The 16,297-nt window shown below is 48.8% G+C and overlaps 1 protein-coding gene across 1 annotated transcript in view; it reads left to right on the top strand.

Moving 5' to 3' along the window:
* The window catches only part of Fa2h (fatty acid 2-hydroxylase), a 51,140-nt gene that overhangs the window by 25,503 nt on the left and 9,340 nt on the right, over positions 1 to 16,297 (top strand). The window contains exons 2-4 of the mRNA XM_046435158.2: positions 4,685 to 4,777; positions 13,275 to 13,417; positions 13,993 to 14,099. Coding sequence (XP_046291114.1) covers positions 4,685 to 4,777; positions 13,275 to 13,417; positions 13,993 to 14,099 — 343 coding nt within the window. The remainder of the gene's footprint in view (positions 1 to 4,684; positions 4,778 to 13,274; positions 13,418 to 13,992; positions 14,100 to 16,297) is intronic.

Genomic DNA, 16,297 nt, shown 5'->3' with positions numbered 1-16,297 from the left:
TTCAGACTGGCTCTGGTCTGTGATTCAGGGTGACTCTCCAGAGAAAAACTCTCACTGCTCTGTGCAAGGATGTGAGCTGGTGAGCCATGCTCAGCCTGTGCCACTCCCAGCCTCCTGGCTCAGGAGGGAGTGGTGGGCCACAGATCAGGGGCTCCTCCACTTCCCTTGTTTTACTCAGAATATTTCCAATTGAACAAGAAAGTTTAAAAATTTAGTTTCCATATTGAGCCAACATCTTTCTATAAAACTGGATTTTCAGTAATTTTTCAAGTAAAGGCGTGGAACTGGTACAACGTGAAAGTTTGATCTATGTCCTGTCGTAGAGTCCCACATCAACCAGCTTAAACCAAGGAAACCATCATGTACAATGAATGCTAATAAACAAAAGTTTACAATGTTATTTTCTTGCATAATAAACATTTTTAAATAGGACCTTTTTTTTTAATTTTTATTGTTGTTGTTCAAAACATTACATAGTTCTTGACATATCATATTTCACACATTTGATTCAGTATCTAGTTGCCAACTGCCCTTCCTTGGGAAGACTCTCTTTTTCTCTGAAAACATATTTCCTATGTTTTCTTTTTTTTTTTTTTTTTTTTTTTTTAGAGAGAGAGAGAATTTTTTAATATTTATTTTTTAGTTTTCGGTGGACACAACATCTTTATTTTATTTTTATATGGTGCTGAGGATCAAACCCAGCACCCCGTGCATGCCAGGCGAGCACGCTACCACTTGAGCCACATCCCCAGCCCTTTCCTATGTATTTGATATGAAATTTCCTAATATTTATGAAATGCTGACAGTAATTTTTTCAATTTTTCTTTTTTTTTTTTTTTTTTGTGGTGCTGGAGATTGAGCCCAGGGCCTTGTGCATTCTAGGCAAGTGTTCTACTGTTGGGCTACACCTCCAGCCCTAAAATATATTTATTTAGAAAAAAAATGCTGGCAATCTCAAATCAATTTTATGTACTATTAGATGTGCTCATGCCTTTTCTATGTACTCAAAGGACACTGAAAATCTACAGTCTAGAGTGTTGGAATGGTTTTTTGTTTGTTGTACTGGGGATTGAACCAAGGGGTGCTTAACCACTGACCCACATCCCCAGCCCTTTTTTATATTTTATTTAGAGACAGGGTCTCATTGAGTTGCTTAGGGCCTGGCTAAGTTGCTGAGGTTGGCTTTGAACTCGGGATCCTCCTGCCTCAGCCCCCCCAGCCCTGGGATTACAGGTGTGCACCACCATGCCTAGGCAGTGTTGGAGTGTTGATCCTATATGTGGACACCGCCTTTCCAGCCCAGAGTGGTATTCCAGGATGGCATGTTCAGGGTCCTGGGCTACCCCTCTCAGGCAGAGAGACTTATTTCCCCTCTGTGAGGCCATTCTAAGAGGATGTTCATAAGCCCCTCTCCACCCCAACAGCCATTCCTTCCACATGGCAGGAATCAGGCTGCTTTGCAAAGACCCAGTATTGAAACATGGCCCACTGAGGACATGTGGGTAGGACATCTAGTGTTTGTACATGCCCATTAGAAAGCTGGTCTCTGATGTGCTGGAATCTATAATGCCATTGGTTAAACAAGATAACTACACAAATATTCAAAAACAACCAGAAGCAAGATATTCAAAATATCAACTGAGGCAGTGTTTAAATACATGGAAAACATGATTTTTTTTAAGTTGGGAAATGAAAAGATCATCTCTGGCAAGGATGGTAGGGAAGAAGAGCATATGGGAAAGAGAATATTCCAGAGTCCCACTGTTGGCCTGACCCCCTCAGTCACTATGGTACAGCCCCATGCTTAGGTTTCCTCCTCTGTCATGGGAATAATATTGTGCCTACTTCATGCAGTTGTTAGGGAAATTAAAGGGACAGACTATAGTAAGCATTCATGAAATGTTAACTTCTGTCCCCATCCTAGACAGGGTGATGCTTGGAAAGGAAAATGAAGAGCATGTTTTAAAAATGGCAAGTCATCTCATCTGGCTAGAAGGGGAGACAGGGGTTAATCCCAGGATGCACCAGAAGAGAAGTTTGGAAATATAAGGGAGAGATTTCAAATACAGGGAAGTCACATAAGCCGATTTGCAGAGGACATCCTTGTGTTTACTTTAGGAATATTGAGTTGGAGATGACAACAGGGCTTTCGGGTCAGATTCTGCTGTGGGAAATCAAACATTTTCTTCAGGGGCAAGGAGTAAGGCAAGAGGGGTTTTCGAGAGTCTTCGAGTTGATGCTTCTGGCAGGTTGGGGTTACTCAGACATGTCTGTCAGTGAATCAATGAATGTGGTGAGATCATTGTGCAAGGGAAGAATTGGGAAAAAGAGGAGGGGGCCATCGTGGTACTTCACTGAGACCACCACCCCCTGAAAGGAAGGCTGATATGGAAACCCTGCAGACCTTCCTCTGTGATCTCCCTCCTCAGGCTTTCTGTTTTCCTCTGTCCCCCGTGCCACTCTCCCATGCATCACCATGCCAGGCTCCCCAGCCTCACCATGTGGCTTCTGTGTCTCTCCACTAAGCAGGCCTCTGGGTCCAGGTCACTGCCTAGACCACACGTGTGTCTACAACATCATGCCAACAGCAGTAGCCCGTAGAAAAAGCTGCAGGCATCCGTCAGCTGATAGTCTGGTGACCAAAAGGGCCAATGTCTGCTCAGTTCCCAGAGTATGATGTTGCATTAAAGGGAGGTACAGCCCTGCTGGGTTCTTCAAGGTCCCATCTCACCTGCTTGGAAGGGGAACACGGACCAAACAGCATGCTTAGAGTCCCAGTTATGTCCCAGGAGGAAAACAGTGGTGGGGAAAGCCGATGGCAAAGTGTGGGAATATTGGCTGTCTTCAGGTATTTATAGGCCCATCAGGGGAAAGAAAAGGGACCTGTGCAGCCAGAGAGTGGAAGACCCAGGAGTGATTCCAGGAAACCTGGCGGTAAGCAGCTGAGCACAAGGGAGACTGTGCCAAGGACTAGAAACACACATCAGAAGAGTCCTTTGCACCCAACGCTAAGAGGAGGCCAGACAGATGCCCTCTTTTCTGCTTTCAGAGGTTGTCAGGTGGATGGGCCCAAGTCAGACCAGGGTCTGCTGCTCTGGATATCCAAAGAGTGTTGCAGACAAAAACCTTGAATGATATTATACATGATAACCCCTTCCCAGGGAAGACTTGTTGAGAGGGGAAGATGGGGTTGCACCAAGTGGGGTTGGAGTTCAGAGAACAGGGAGATTGCTCTAAGAAAGGACTTAAAGGTAACCAAGAGAAAATGTCCAGGAGGGAGGAGGATCATAGCACTGGGGCTAGGTGCATTCTGGAGTATTCTAAGAGTAAAACAACTGGAAGGAAAAAGATAATTGACTACTGATGGGGAGTGGGAAGGCACCTTTGTGGGCTATTTCAGGAGTTTCTATGTATGCTGTGCTGTAAAATTCACTCTTCCAGGTCCTCAAAAGAGCATGAAATGCTTTTTAAAAAATATTTCAATATTAGTTTTTTAATATATTTACTTTTTAATTATAGGTGGACACAATATCTTTATTTCATTTTATGTGGTGCTGAGGATCAAACCCAGTGTCTTTTGTGTGCTAGGCAAGCACTCTACCACTGAGCCACAACCCCAATCCTTCCAGTATTAGTTTTTTGACACAGACTGAATATATGGAGATTTACAGACTAAAGCAGGGCACTTTCGTTTGCACCGTTCATGGGTTTTCCCAGAAAACACCAATGTGGCCACTGATACCATTAGGTTCTCCTGGCTTCCTCTGGAAAAGAGTCGTAAGAATCATGACAAGAGAGACCCCAAATGGCTACTCAGACCTCCTCAGCCTCTTGCCAATACCCCGCTTCCAAGAGCCTCCAGCACCATGGATTCCTTTAGTCCCAGGATCTGGAGGAAGGTCCTGTGGGCGATGTCCTCCTGTCCTTCCTACAGGGAAGCAGGAGTTTCACTTACCTGGCGGCCTGCTCTCTCTGGCCTCGCCCCACGTGACGTCAGAGCTAGCTAGAGCTGTGTGATTTTCCCAGCACATTCCATTTCCTTCTGACTTTGCCTCTTTGCTTTTTCTGTTTAACCTTGAGCCCACTGGGCACTCCTCTGCCAATTCTGCCCCACGTGTGGCAGGTGACAGACCATGGGGTTGCTGGAGGAACAGCCTCCCTGGCTCCCTGCCACCTTTCTTTCTTGTGTGCACATGGACCTGGAAGTCCTAGCCCGTGACCCGTGGGATCTACTGAATGTTCAGGGAGGAAGAGAAGCAGGGAGGGAGGGAGGGCTGGCAGTCATTGGGCGTGGCACCGTGAGCCCCACCAGGTGCCCTCTGTGCCACCCTGTGACTCACTCTGCCTGACACCTGCCTGGGACTTGGAGGAAGACTGGCAGGATCCCCTTTCCCAGAACATTCCTACTGACCACTCTCACTTCCCCACAGTCTCGGCCAGCTTGCTTTCTCTCTTCTGTTTCTTTTACTTTCGCAGAAATCTTTTCAAAGGAGAAGGAGAGTACAAAGAATAATGACTCCCACATCAGCGTCTGTTTTCAAAAGTACTCAGTGTCCTTGACTTCCACCCACCCAGCCTCACCCATGGGACTTCCATTCCTGGCTGCCTCATTGCAGGGCAGCCCAGGGCTCTGTCCTCTCCCTGAGTCCACTGTAAGTAATCCTCTCATGCCTTCTCTTTCCAGGGTTCCTTGGAGAATGTGACTCTAGCCTCTGTGGAAACTCAGAAGACAGACCCTGCTATCGAACCAAGATTCAAAGAGGTGGATTGGGACAAGGTAGCTGGCACAGGATGGCAAGGGGTGATGATCCAGGAATACTGGGGCCACGAGGGAATATGTGAAGCCAGAGGCTGTGGTATTTGTGATGTGTTCCCAGGGAAGATGAGGAAGGGACACAGCTCAAAAGCGTGACTAGGGGTAGCAAACCCAGGTGCAGGTTGTGGGGGTGCCTCTCTGATGGAAAACTGGGATGAACAGCACATAAGGTCTCTGTATGGAACCAGCCCCCAAACACCACTGGGGACAGTGACAAGGTCAGCAGACCCAGGCATGCCCAATTTTACCCATGCACACAGCAGAGCTGCCCCAGGCACCTGCAACCCCTCAGAAGAGTCACTGGTGGATACAGGTCTCGAAGCCTGTGGAAGCTGAGTAGGAAATGGGACTGGAGCCAACCTCAATGTCTAGGAGAAGCCAAGGGTGTCCAGGAGTCTTACGATAAACTCCTCTTGGAGTGTAGAGGCCAAGCAGACCCCATGTGTTGTGAGGTAAGCCCTGGAAGAGCTGGGAGGTCCCAAGCGGACATGGAGGCTCTCAATAGCGAGCTGGGAAAAGTCATGTTGCCTGTTGGCTCAGGAGGAAACTGGGCTTGGATGTCATTTCTCTCCATCTTGGGTCATAGGACTATCCCAAAGTCATGTTACCATTTCCTCTTGGAATGAACACTAGTATGCATGTTTATTTGGACAGGCAGTTTTAGATGCATGTCTAAAACTGCTGGACCTGTGTGTCCTACTCTGAAAGGGAGCCCCCACCCTGCTGGTGTCGGTGTGGTGCCTCCCCAGCGCCCCCCAAGGAAAGTCGGGAAAACTGCCCAGAGTGGCAGGGAGAAGAAACTCTGCTACTATTTATGACCAGCCAGGGAGCCAAGTGGGGGGGAATCCCTTGGGCCCAGACCTTGAGGAGCTATAGTGAGGCTAAGAAGGAAGTGGCTTTGTCTCTGCCCAGCGTGCCCAGGCCTAGGGTGGTTCTGCACGTGGCTCTTGGGGCAGAGAGATTTTCCAGAGTTAACCTTCTGCCTCAAATTCAAGGTGAGCCCTCTAGATGCTGCCTAGCCTCCCTGGGCCCAGAAGCTGGGGAACCAAGTGGGCAGTGATGGAAAGAGTGAGGGCAAACTCAGGCAGGCGTGCTGGGCCCAGGGTAGAACGGCCGCAAAAAGGAGTGAAAAGCAGGAAGAAAGGCTGAGAGCAGGAAGAAACCCCACCCTGCTTCAAGGTGGGGTTTGGTCTCACCTGCAGGCTCTGTAAGGAACTTTACGGGAGCGATTTCTAAATCATTCCTTCTACTGCCCCACTGGGCAGGACCCAATCTTCTCTACATGAGATAAGAAACCAGACGGCAGCTCCTCACTCTGCACATCTCTCGCCGTTTTCAGGAGCCCAGCTGGCCTGAGGCTGGACCTGTTCCAGTGGCCAGAGCTGCCTGCTGCCCTTGGCTTCTGGGCACACCTCTCTCCTTTGTCCTTGTGTCTCCTGTGTCCTTTTCAGAACCTTTCCTTGGGAGCCCTCCCCACCCTTCTCACTCTGATGGAACAGGTGGGATTTGAAAGGTTTGGGGAAGTTCCCTGCACAGATTACACACACACACACACACACACACACACACACACGCACAGCATAATTAGCACCAAATTAAAGCTTCTTTTATTAAGTTCTTACCTCCAAGCCAGTCTTTTAAATGTATTATCTTTTATCTGATTTGCTTCTGCTAATAACATGAGGAGATAAGGATTATAATTATCCTGATGTAACTAATGAGGTGGAGCTTAAGTCTCCTGCCAAAGTCACTTGGCTGCAGGTCAGCAGCCCAGCTGGCTGGCAGTACTGGCTGAGCCCTCTCCTCCCGGCTCCCCCCATGTGTCCTGCAGTCTTTTACCCTGACAGCTGGGCCTGTGACTGGGACAAGGGGTGGCAGACAGGGGGGGGCATTTCCAAAACCCCAGCACATCCTCTTCCTCATCCAGCCTTTGGCTGAGCCAGATTCCCGCAGAACCTGCTTCCCGCCACCCAAGAGAAGCTGTCAGTGGGTGTGGGCCACACTTTTCCCTCTAGGGACAGAATCATCCAGACAGGTGTGTCACCAAACCCAATGCAGTGGTCCTTGTCCCTGCCCATTGCCCAATACTACACACACAACCCTTGACAACAGGAGCTCCTCCAAGTGTCCCCAGAGACTGGCAAAGGTGTAGATGTTGACCATATGAATTCCACCCTTTTGGGCCTCTCAGATAAGTGACTGAGAACTCAGGAATATAACCCCTGGATCAGTACAAGGGCTTTTGTGGCAAACCTGCCTCTGGGGAAGGACAAAACTCAAAGCTGTGGGTAACAACTTGGATCACCTCTGGGCGCTCTGCCACCTCCCCAGCCACCGTGTCCTCTGGTGAAGGGAGGGTCACTAGGAGGCTGCCTCTGTGGACTATGAGCTTGTCCCAGTTAGAATGTGCAGGACAGGCCTGTAGCAACCCCACAAAACCATCAAGAATCTTACCTCCCTGCCCCTGCTGACCGCTGCACCAGACACCATAGCCTCTGGGCTGAGGAGGCCACAGCTACAGGGGCCTGATTCAGCTGACCAGAGGCCTCCCAGAGTGCGTTCTGAGCTGGACGCCCAGGTTCCAGGCCCTGCCCCACCACCAAGAGCTGAACATCTGACCCTCACCTTCCCATCTATACAATTAGATGGTCCCAGTCTCCATCTCAAAAATTAAGTCTCAAAGGATAATAATGGACATGGGGCCCCGGCTCAGTGAGGCCATGAAAAGTGTGCAGAAAATGTAGCCAGGATTCTTGGGGAGTTTCTCGTCCTTCCTCCGCTCCCCTCCCCTCAGCCTGCTGCCTGGAAGCCCATCCTCCGCCTGTCTGGCTCAGAAAGCTGCCCTGGAGCCATGTGCTCTGGGGTTTGGGTGGACATTTCTTTAAACAATTGCCTCAGCTCATGGCCGTGGAGGTGGTGGTGGGAGGAGCTGCTGGCCCTGAGCAGCTGCCCCCTCGGGCCCCATTTCTCCTCTGGGGGGAGAAGCAGATTTTCAGCACTGGCTCCTTGGCTGCCTCTGAGAAGTGTTGCCTAGGAAGAGAGGGATCTGGGGAGTGGGAGGGAGAGCAGAGGTGACCCCCTCCCCACCCTGGCAGCAGGCCCCCTGCCCACACTCTGCTCCAGGCCGCAGAGCAGGCCACCCTTTCCCCTGCTGCGGGCCACATTCCTGGCATAGTCCAGACAGGCCCTCCTCTTCCTGTTGGAGTAGGGGCAGAGCTGGGAGGGGGAGGGCCCTGTGGTGCACAAGGTGTTTGGGCCAAGTACATCTGCTTCCTGGGGCCCAGCCTGGTGCTCAGGTCTGGGAATCACCACAGGACCCCTCTAACGGCAGCAAACTGCCCACTCTGGAGTAGTTTCTGGGCATATCCTCACCCTCATCCACACAGTCCTGCTGGGGGAACCTGAGTGCTGGACTTGACCTCTCTGAGTGTCAAGTTCCACAGCTGTAGGAGGAGGATTTGGTGTTTTATTTTGAGTGAGGTGCTGGAAGCCCCCAGGTGCATGGAAACTAGAAGCCTGATCCATGGCATATTCTCCCCTTCTTTCTCCCACCCAACCTCCTACAGAAGCCACAGACCTTTGCCATATCTTCCCAGTATCTCCCAAGCCTTAAGCAATTTCAAGGTCAGAGGGACCAGGACAAAGTGCCAGCTGGGAGGGAGAGAGGGCAAGGGGCCAAGGGGTCCCCAGCCCAGTAGAGTAGAAGTGAAATTTATTTTGAGTCACTTTCTGAACCTCATTGAATATTGCCAGAGAGCAGGCAGCTTCTGCCATTCTCCAGTCTCAAAACCAGTTCCAGCCAGCTGCCATATTGGAAATGACCAGCATGTGACAGGCATTGAACCCATTAGCACCCAGCTGAGACTGTTTCCCTCAGTGGTCAGGACTAGGACTGGAAGAGAGCTGAGAAAGGACACCCTGTCAGTGCACGCACAAGTTAAACCAAGCTTTAGCACCCAGGTGACGTCCCCAGCTCTTGCCAAGTTGTATGGAGGGTGCTACAAGCTAGAGTAAAAGGGTAAGGTATTTCCCAGTGCAGGACTAATGAACCCCATCTTGAGAGTCACTTAACCTCTTGGACTTCAGTATTCTCATCCCCAAAACAGGAAGCAGGTCAGCTACTTGGGAGGGTGAAGCAGGAGGATCACAAGTTCAAGGCCAGCCTAGGCAAATTAGTGAGACCCTGTCTCAAAAAAATAGAAAGGGCTGGGAATGTATCTCCATGGTATAATGCCACAGGGTTCAATCCCTAGTAGTAGTAGTAGTAGTAGTAGTAGTAGTAGTAGTAACAACATCAACAATAAATTAAGTAAAATGAGGAGGAGGCCAATGGGCCTGGATTTCTGTACCCATATGGATGGAAGAGTGGGGCTGAGACCCTTGCAATAGGATTTTAGGTGTTGGCCTTTGATGACCAAGGGAGTTTTCTGCAGAGGAAGGGGAAGCATCCTCCAGAGTGCTTATTCAGACACTAGAGTGAAGTGACTCTCCCTGAGCATTGAGGATGTCTATCTCAGAGACATGTAATATGAGCTGGAGGTATGCCACAGGCAGCCTAGAGGAACTGATTAACAGCAAGCCGGCCATGTGGACAGATAGCCAGGGCCTGCTGGACTATCCAGGGAGTAACTGAAATCATGTCCGAAGGTCAAACGGGTAACAGGACATCAAATGACAAACCCATGTTTTGGGGGCGGGGGTGACTCTGTTCCTGCTAACCTCTTTAGCAATCTAGTTCCCACCTCCATACCTGCTCTATTCCTGTTTCCATCACAGGAGGGTACGAGATTTAGGCTGGAGTCCCTACTTGATCAGATCACTGAGACATTTCTTCCGGGGTCTCAGCAGAATTCTCTCTCTCTCTCTCTCTCTCTCTCTCTCTCTCTCTCTCCCCCTCTCCTCTCTCTTTAAAAAAAAAAAAAAAAAAAAGAATTATCCTTCTGAACCCTATGCTGCTTTCCACTTGCTTTACAAAGTAAGGGGGAGCCAGCTGCAGTGGCACTCACCTATAACCATAGAGACTCAAGAGAATGACGTGGGAGGATCACAAGTTTGAGGCCAGCCTGCGCTCAGCAAAACCCTGACTCAAAATAAAAAGGGATGGGGATGTAGCTCAGTGGTAGAGCACCCCTGAGTTCAATAGGTCAAATGGGTCAATCGGTCAAAATCCACCCAAACCACTGCTAGGTGGAGAGAGATTCCTGCCTGGTCACATCCCTATGCTATAGCTAGAACTGTTTGTTTTTAAAGATAGCTAAGTCCAAATTAAGTGTACAAATGAAACACAGGCATGGGGGGTGTCCTGTGTGACATGCAAAAGTGGGGCAGATAAAAACCAGGGGTTTCACTTGGGACAAATGGTGATAAGTTAAGGATGTCTCTCATCTTACAGCAACTCTGGGATACACAAAATGACACAGCTCAAAACTAATAGAGAAGATAGTACAGAATATTTTATTTAAAATAATTAAGGCAAACAAGAAGAACGGAAGCTCTCTAATCCCCGTGACAGGGCAAGACAATCCCATGTTTGAGGCCAGCCTCAGCAACTTAGTGAGACCCTGGGGATGTAGCTCAGTGGTAGATGGGCCATAGGTTCAATCCCCAGTACTGCCAAAAAAAAAAAGAAGAAGAAGGAGGAGGAGGAGGAGAATAAGATGAAAACCAGAAGAAACGGAAACAGCCAGAAAGTAATATTTTAATACTAATCTAACACTCCAATATTAAATGTAGATAAACTGAACACTACAATTAAAAAGCAGAGATTGGACTGGGGTCTGGGGGTGTGGCTCACCCAACTGTATGCTGCCCACAAAAGATATACTTTAAATCTAAGACATATACATAGGTTAAAGGGAAGAGTGTTAAAGGTAGATCCTGTAAACGCCAAGCTTCAGGGAGCAGCAAGGTTCTATTAATATCAAAGGGGGCTTCAGGACAAGAGCTATTATAGGAACCAAGATGACTATTTCCCAATGGTAAAGGCACCAACTCACCAAGAAAATATAACTGGGCAACCTCCACAGGTGCCAGTCTCGGTTTCCCCATCTGCAAAGTGGTAATAATTTTAGTGGCTGCCTAGTTGGGGTGTGTCAAGGAGCAAATGACTTAATCCACATCTAGAATTTCATGCCGTGCTTGGCACATTGCAACGGTTCTGCCACTCTCAGGGTATTGCCCTTGGGACAGAGTTTTAAGCTCTCACCGTGACCCTGGCCCAGCTTATTTGGAGGTGAGGCTCCATAGGTGGCTCAAGATAAGATACAAACACAGGCCACTAGCTGGTTCCTCCAGTTCTTTTTTCCTGGCTCTGGAGCAAGGTATGCAGGGATGCATGTTTAGAGAGCTAGGGTGGAGGAGTGGAAGGAAGGGGACAGCATGCAGCCAGTGGATCTATCTGCTGCTAGACCCAAGGGATGAGGTTAAGGAGACTGGGTTAGGGAAGGAGCCCAACTAGGTGAGGTTTGAATGGCTGCCTCTTTAGCTGGTGCCAGCACCTGGGACGTGGCAGGAGCCACAGCCTACTTTGGGCCTCTCCCCCAGACACAGGCACAGGGATAATGTCCAGTGGCATTACCTGCCTGCTCCTAAGCTGTGATGGCAACACGAGCTGTGACTTCAGAGGAGCTGGGAGCGCGTGAAGGCTGTTCCCTTGGAGGCCTGCTGGGGCTGAGCCAGCTTTGGTCAGGAGGCCTGAGAAGGGACGAGAAGGCTGGCTTTGGGATTGTGGTTGGCTCTCATTCCCAGGCTTGCAAGGTCTTCCTCCCTCCAACTGTCACTCCTGTCCTCTCCTCCCTCACCTGTCGCTTTTGTCCTTCCACCTGCTGTGGCTACAAACCTCCTTTGTATTGGAGATAGATTGAGCACCCACCATGTGCTGTACCTCACCCTTATTCTGACTATTGATGGTGGGACAGTGCCCACAAGATTCACAGATGAGAAAACAGAGGGACTCTGAGAGGTAAAGACACTTGCCCAGGATCTCACAAAACTGGTACATGGCAGAGCCAGGCTTTGAAGGTCATCCCCTGACCTTCATTATTTCTTCATTCCATATTCATGTTCTTTACTGTTTGGGGCTCCAGATTAATCCTCTTCAAAGCAATGAGTCATCCTAAATCTTCAAGGATTTCCCAAAGGTGTGGACTCCAGTTTTTTTTTTTTTTTTTTTTTATTTTATTTTTTAGTTGTAGTTGGACACAATCCCTTTATTTCATTTATTTTTATGTGGTGCTAAGGATTGAACGCATGGTCTCGTACATGCTAGGCGAGCACTCTTCCGCTGAGCCACATCCCCAGCCCCCAGTTTTTTTTTTTAATTAAATTTTACTTTTACTTGTTGATAGAACTTTATTTTTATTTATTTACAGGTGGTGCTGAGAATAAAACCCAGTGCCTCACATATGCTACCACTGAGCCACCACCCCAGCCCCCTGACTCCAGTTTTTTAAAATCTGCCTCCCTATGAGTAAAACCTTGTGAGCATGTTCTCCATTACATGCTCATTCTAATCATCTATAAATTATTTGCTTATGCCAATGTATCCATTCTGTGCATTAGAACACATTCACATGTGGGTTTAAGGTGGGATGAATATATCTCTAATATTTTCCCCCTGCCTCTGGGATTGAGCCGGTGAATACTGCTGGGGTATGCATGCATCATGCGTAATGAACACTTAATGCAAGTGCCATTATTACTTCCATTTTATAGCTGGGAACACCAAGGCTCAGAGGAGTCAAAATAAATTATTTGGAGAAATTATTCTCAATTATTCTCTAAATAATTTCTGATTAAGTACTAAGCTTTATGAAGCAAAAATGGTGTCTTACATTCCTGTTGATTCTTTCCAGCACTTAGTACATACATGTGCTCGCTTGCGTGCTCTCTCTCTCCTTCTCTCTCTCTCTAACACACACACACACACACACACACACACACCAAATGTTAAGCAAATTGTTAAATGAATGATTATTTGAAAGGGTGAATGAAGAAATTACCCAGGCCAACACAAAGAAGAAAGCCCATGTTGGAGGGGAAAGGCCCTATTTTGTTCTTGATATAGAATATACTGATTCCTATGTTGCAGGAGTTCAGAGCAAAACTACAGGTTTCCACTGTGGCTGAATCCAGGTGCTCAGGAATTCTGCTTCCAGCTGTGGCCTGGCCATCCTCTGTGTAAACTGAGTCCTTAGGCAGGCTCTGCTAGCAACCTCATCAGGAAGCTCACTGAACCAGCTTAACCAGCTTAGGTCATGGGATTGTTCTGGATCCCATTGCTATAGCCAGGAGTTGTGGTGTGCGATCAGTTCTGGATCCTGAATCAGGAGGGTGGGTAGTCCTAACACAATGCATGAGCCGAGAAGTGTGAGGAATGGGTTGCTATAAACAGAAGATGGGGGAATACATGGGAGAGTGGGAAGGCATGAATATACAGGGTCCACCTTGTCTCTTGCAGGACCTGGTAGACTGGCAGAAGCCTCTCCTGTGGCAGGTGGGCCACTTGGGAGAAAAGTATGATGAGTGGGTCCACCAGCCTGTGACCAGGCCCATTCGCCTCTTTCACTCAGACCTTGTCGAGGCCCTCTCCAAGACTGCCTGGTGAGCCTTGCAAGAAATCTGTGGTTGGCTGTCCTTCTTTCCTGATAGTGCCAGTCAGTTACAGTAGAATAGGCAATCAGGTTCCTCCCTGGAATATAGGGATGTACTCTAAGCTCTTGGGGAGGGTAGGACATGCCATAGACATAATCTATTCCTGTGCATGATTTTGTCCACTCACTCAGTGTAACCAGAAACCACTTTGAATGCCACCCCTAGTCTATTCACATTCCTCTTCTGGGTTAGCAGTCCCTAATGCCCATAGGAAAAATTTTACCTGCAATTAGCTCTTCTGCCACAAGAGGTCAGTGTCTATCCAGCTGCACAAAGTCAGCAGCAATGGGATGAGGTTCTTTTCTCCAAATGACACATCTCAGACAGGGGTAGATGGACTCACAACCTGTTTTATCCCCCTATAACTCCCACTAGTGTCCTTTAACTCCAGGTCTCCGATACTTTCTACATGTGCTTTCTACATATGCTACATCACATTGTCCCCTCCCCAGTTGAACTAGGGAAACTGAACCCGATGGAACCCCCATGCATGTATCTCTCTCACCCCGATGGCTCTCCTGCAGGTATTGTGTGCCCATCATCTGGGTGCCCCTGATGCTGTACCTCAGCTGGTCCTACTACCGAACTCTTGCCCAAGGCAACGTCCGCCTCTTCACATCGTTCACAACAGGTAATACCAGGTTCCTTTCAGACTTGTTCCCATGGGTCCTGGGGGCAGGAGATCTGTGTGTTCCTTCTCTTATGCCTATATTTCTAAGAGCATAAGACCCCAAACAACATACCAAGATTCTAAGTGAGGCCTATGTATAGAAAACTTTGAAACATTTTGGCAGACTTCTATCCGACCCCAAAATGGATACAAAACTCAGCAACACATCAGCAGAAACTAAACAAAGTCATTTCCCCAGATGGCATAGCAATAAACAGGTTGGGACACGGGCGGCAGGGGTGTTCTCAATGAGTCTAATACCAAGAAATATAAAACCTGAGATTCTTTGTCAAGAAACTAAACAAGGGAGCTGGGATTGTAGCTCAGTGGTAGAGCACTTGCCTAGCATGTGTGAGGCACCACATTCAATTCTCAGCACCTCACATAAATAAATAAAATAAAGGTCATTGAAAACTAAATATATGTATATATTTAAAATATATAAATACATGTAAATATAAATATATTTAGCATATTAATATATTAAAATAAATATATTTAAATATTTTAAAAATATATATGTTTATATAAAGAAACTAAACAAAGCCAGACACAGTGGGGCTCACCAGTAATTCCAGAAACTTGGGAGGCTGAGGCAGGAGGACTGCAAGGTTGAGGCCAGTCTGGGCAACTTAGCAAAACCTTATCTCAAAATAAAAAATAAAAAGGGCTGGGGATGTAGGAACGTGGTGGAGCACTTGCATAATGTAGCACAAGGCCCTGGGTGCCATCCCCCACACAGCAAAAGTAAAAAGAAGAAGAAAAATAAAATGAAATCATTTTACCAGGTGGCACAGCTGAGAGCTAGACTCAGACTGGTCTGCAATCAGAGCACAGATCAGCAGAGAACCTGGGAGAGAGAGATCTGGGAGGGTCCTAGCACATGTCCAAGGCAAAGGACTGGGCAGCAGATCCCTACCCTAGGAGTAACACCACTCCCTCTGCTGAGCACTCAGCCCGGTGCTTTCCGGGGACTGGCTCATGGAGCCCCCTTAGCCCAGAAGCCCTATGGGAAGGCACTGTTATCATCCCTTCTTGAGTCTGAGGAAGTGCAGTCATTGCTCAGTGTGTCCGTGCTTCAAAACATCATGCCAAACACAGTAAGCACACAATTTTATCTACCAATTTCAAAAAATTACAAGTAAGTTTGAGGAAATAAAGCCTCTCAGATGTCAAGCAAGGTATCCAGGTTCCTGTGGCCCAGGATGTAGAGACAAGGTGTCCAACAGCTTCTAATCAGGGGACAGAGGACAGAGAGAGGGGTTGACATGGGCCCTGTAGGACCAGGTGTCTCAGGGTGGCCATTCTGCCAACCTGCCCCACAAACTCACTGCATAGCCTTCTGGTATCCTGAGCCTCCACCTGCCCAGGTGGTCTGTCTGGCACCTCCGGGAGGTATCAGGAGTACCATGCCTCTCAGGGGGGCTTCCTCTGCTGAGCACAGTCACATTCCTGACTCTGAGCCCTGCTCAGTCTACCAGGTGCAGGTGCTGACTCCTTCCCCCTTATCCCAAGGCTTTGCTCCTGCTCACCTCCCCCAGGGGCAGCAAGTCAAGGGCTTAAAGGTTTAAAGAGGGGCCATGACCACAGCGATGGGAGCCTCCGTTTATCCGCCTCACCCAGGATGAGGCGTAGGTGAGCAAGTTGGAGGCAGCCCCCCTCCAAGCCAACCCAGAACTGCTGCTCCCAGTCACCAGGGGTCACCGTGTGTGCCCTGCGAGCCAAAGTCAGCCTTTTCTGCCCACACTGAATAGCTCAGGCACAGCACAGGGCCTGTTGCTCAGAAGGCCCCTGGCTGAATTGCCCACTGTCCACCCAGAGCTCCCCTAACAATCACTGACAGTGGCAGGGCCGCCAGGGCTGGCTGCCGGAGGGGGAAGGGGACACTGAAGCTTTGGCCCAGATCCCTCTGCCGGATTCCTCCCGAGATGCCACTCAGTACCAGCTCCAGCCGGCTGGGCAGACAGGGTGATGCTGGGGTGAGGGGGCGGGCAGAGGCTTGACCTATAGGAGGGGACTGTTCTGCATGGCAGGGAGGGCAATTTGAGGACTCCTCAGCAGCACAGGCCTCTGCAAGCAGCTAAGATGTGCCTGTGTGGTCCAGTGTGGAGGGCCAGTAAGCCTGTGACCACGAGACCAGCAAGATGGCATGATCCCCC

Source organism: Marmota monax, unplaced genomic scaffold, assembly GCF_021218885.2.
Source record: "Marmota monax isolate L192 unplaced genomic scaffold, Marmota_monax_Labrador192_F-V1.1 WCK01_AAM20220418_F8-fsc00024, whole genome shotgun sequence".
Lineage (NCBI taxonomy): Eukaryota > Metazoa > Chordata > Mammalia > Rodentia > Sciuridae > Marmota > Marmota monax.
The sequence above is the reverse complement of the archived record's forward strand: the minus strand, read 5'-3'. Positions and strand labels throughout refer to the sequence as shown.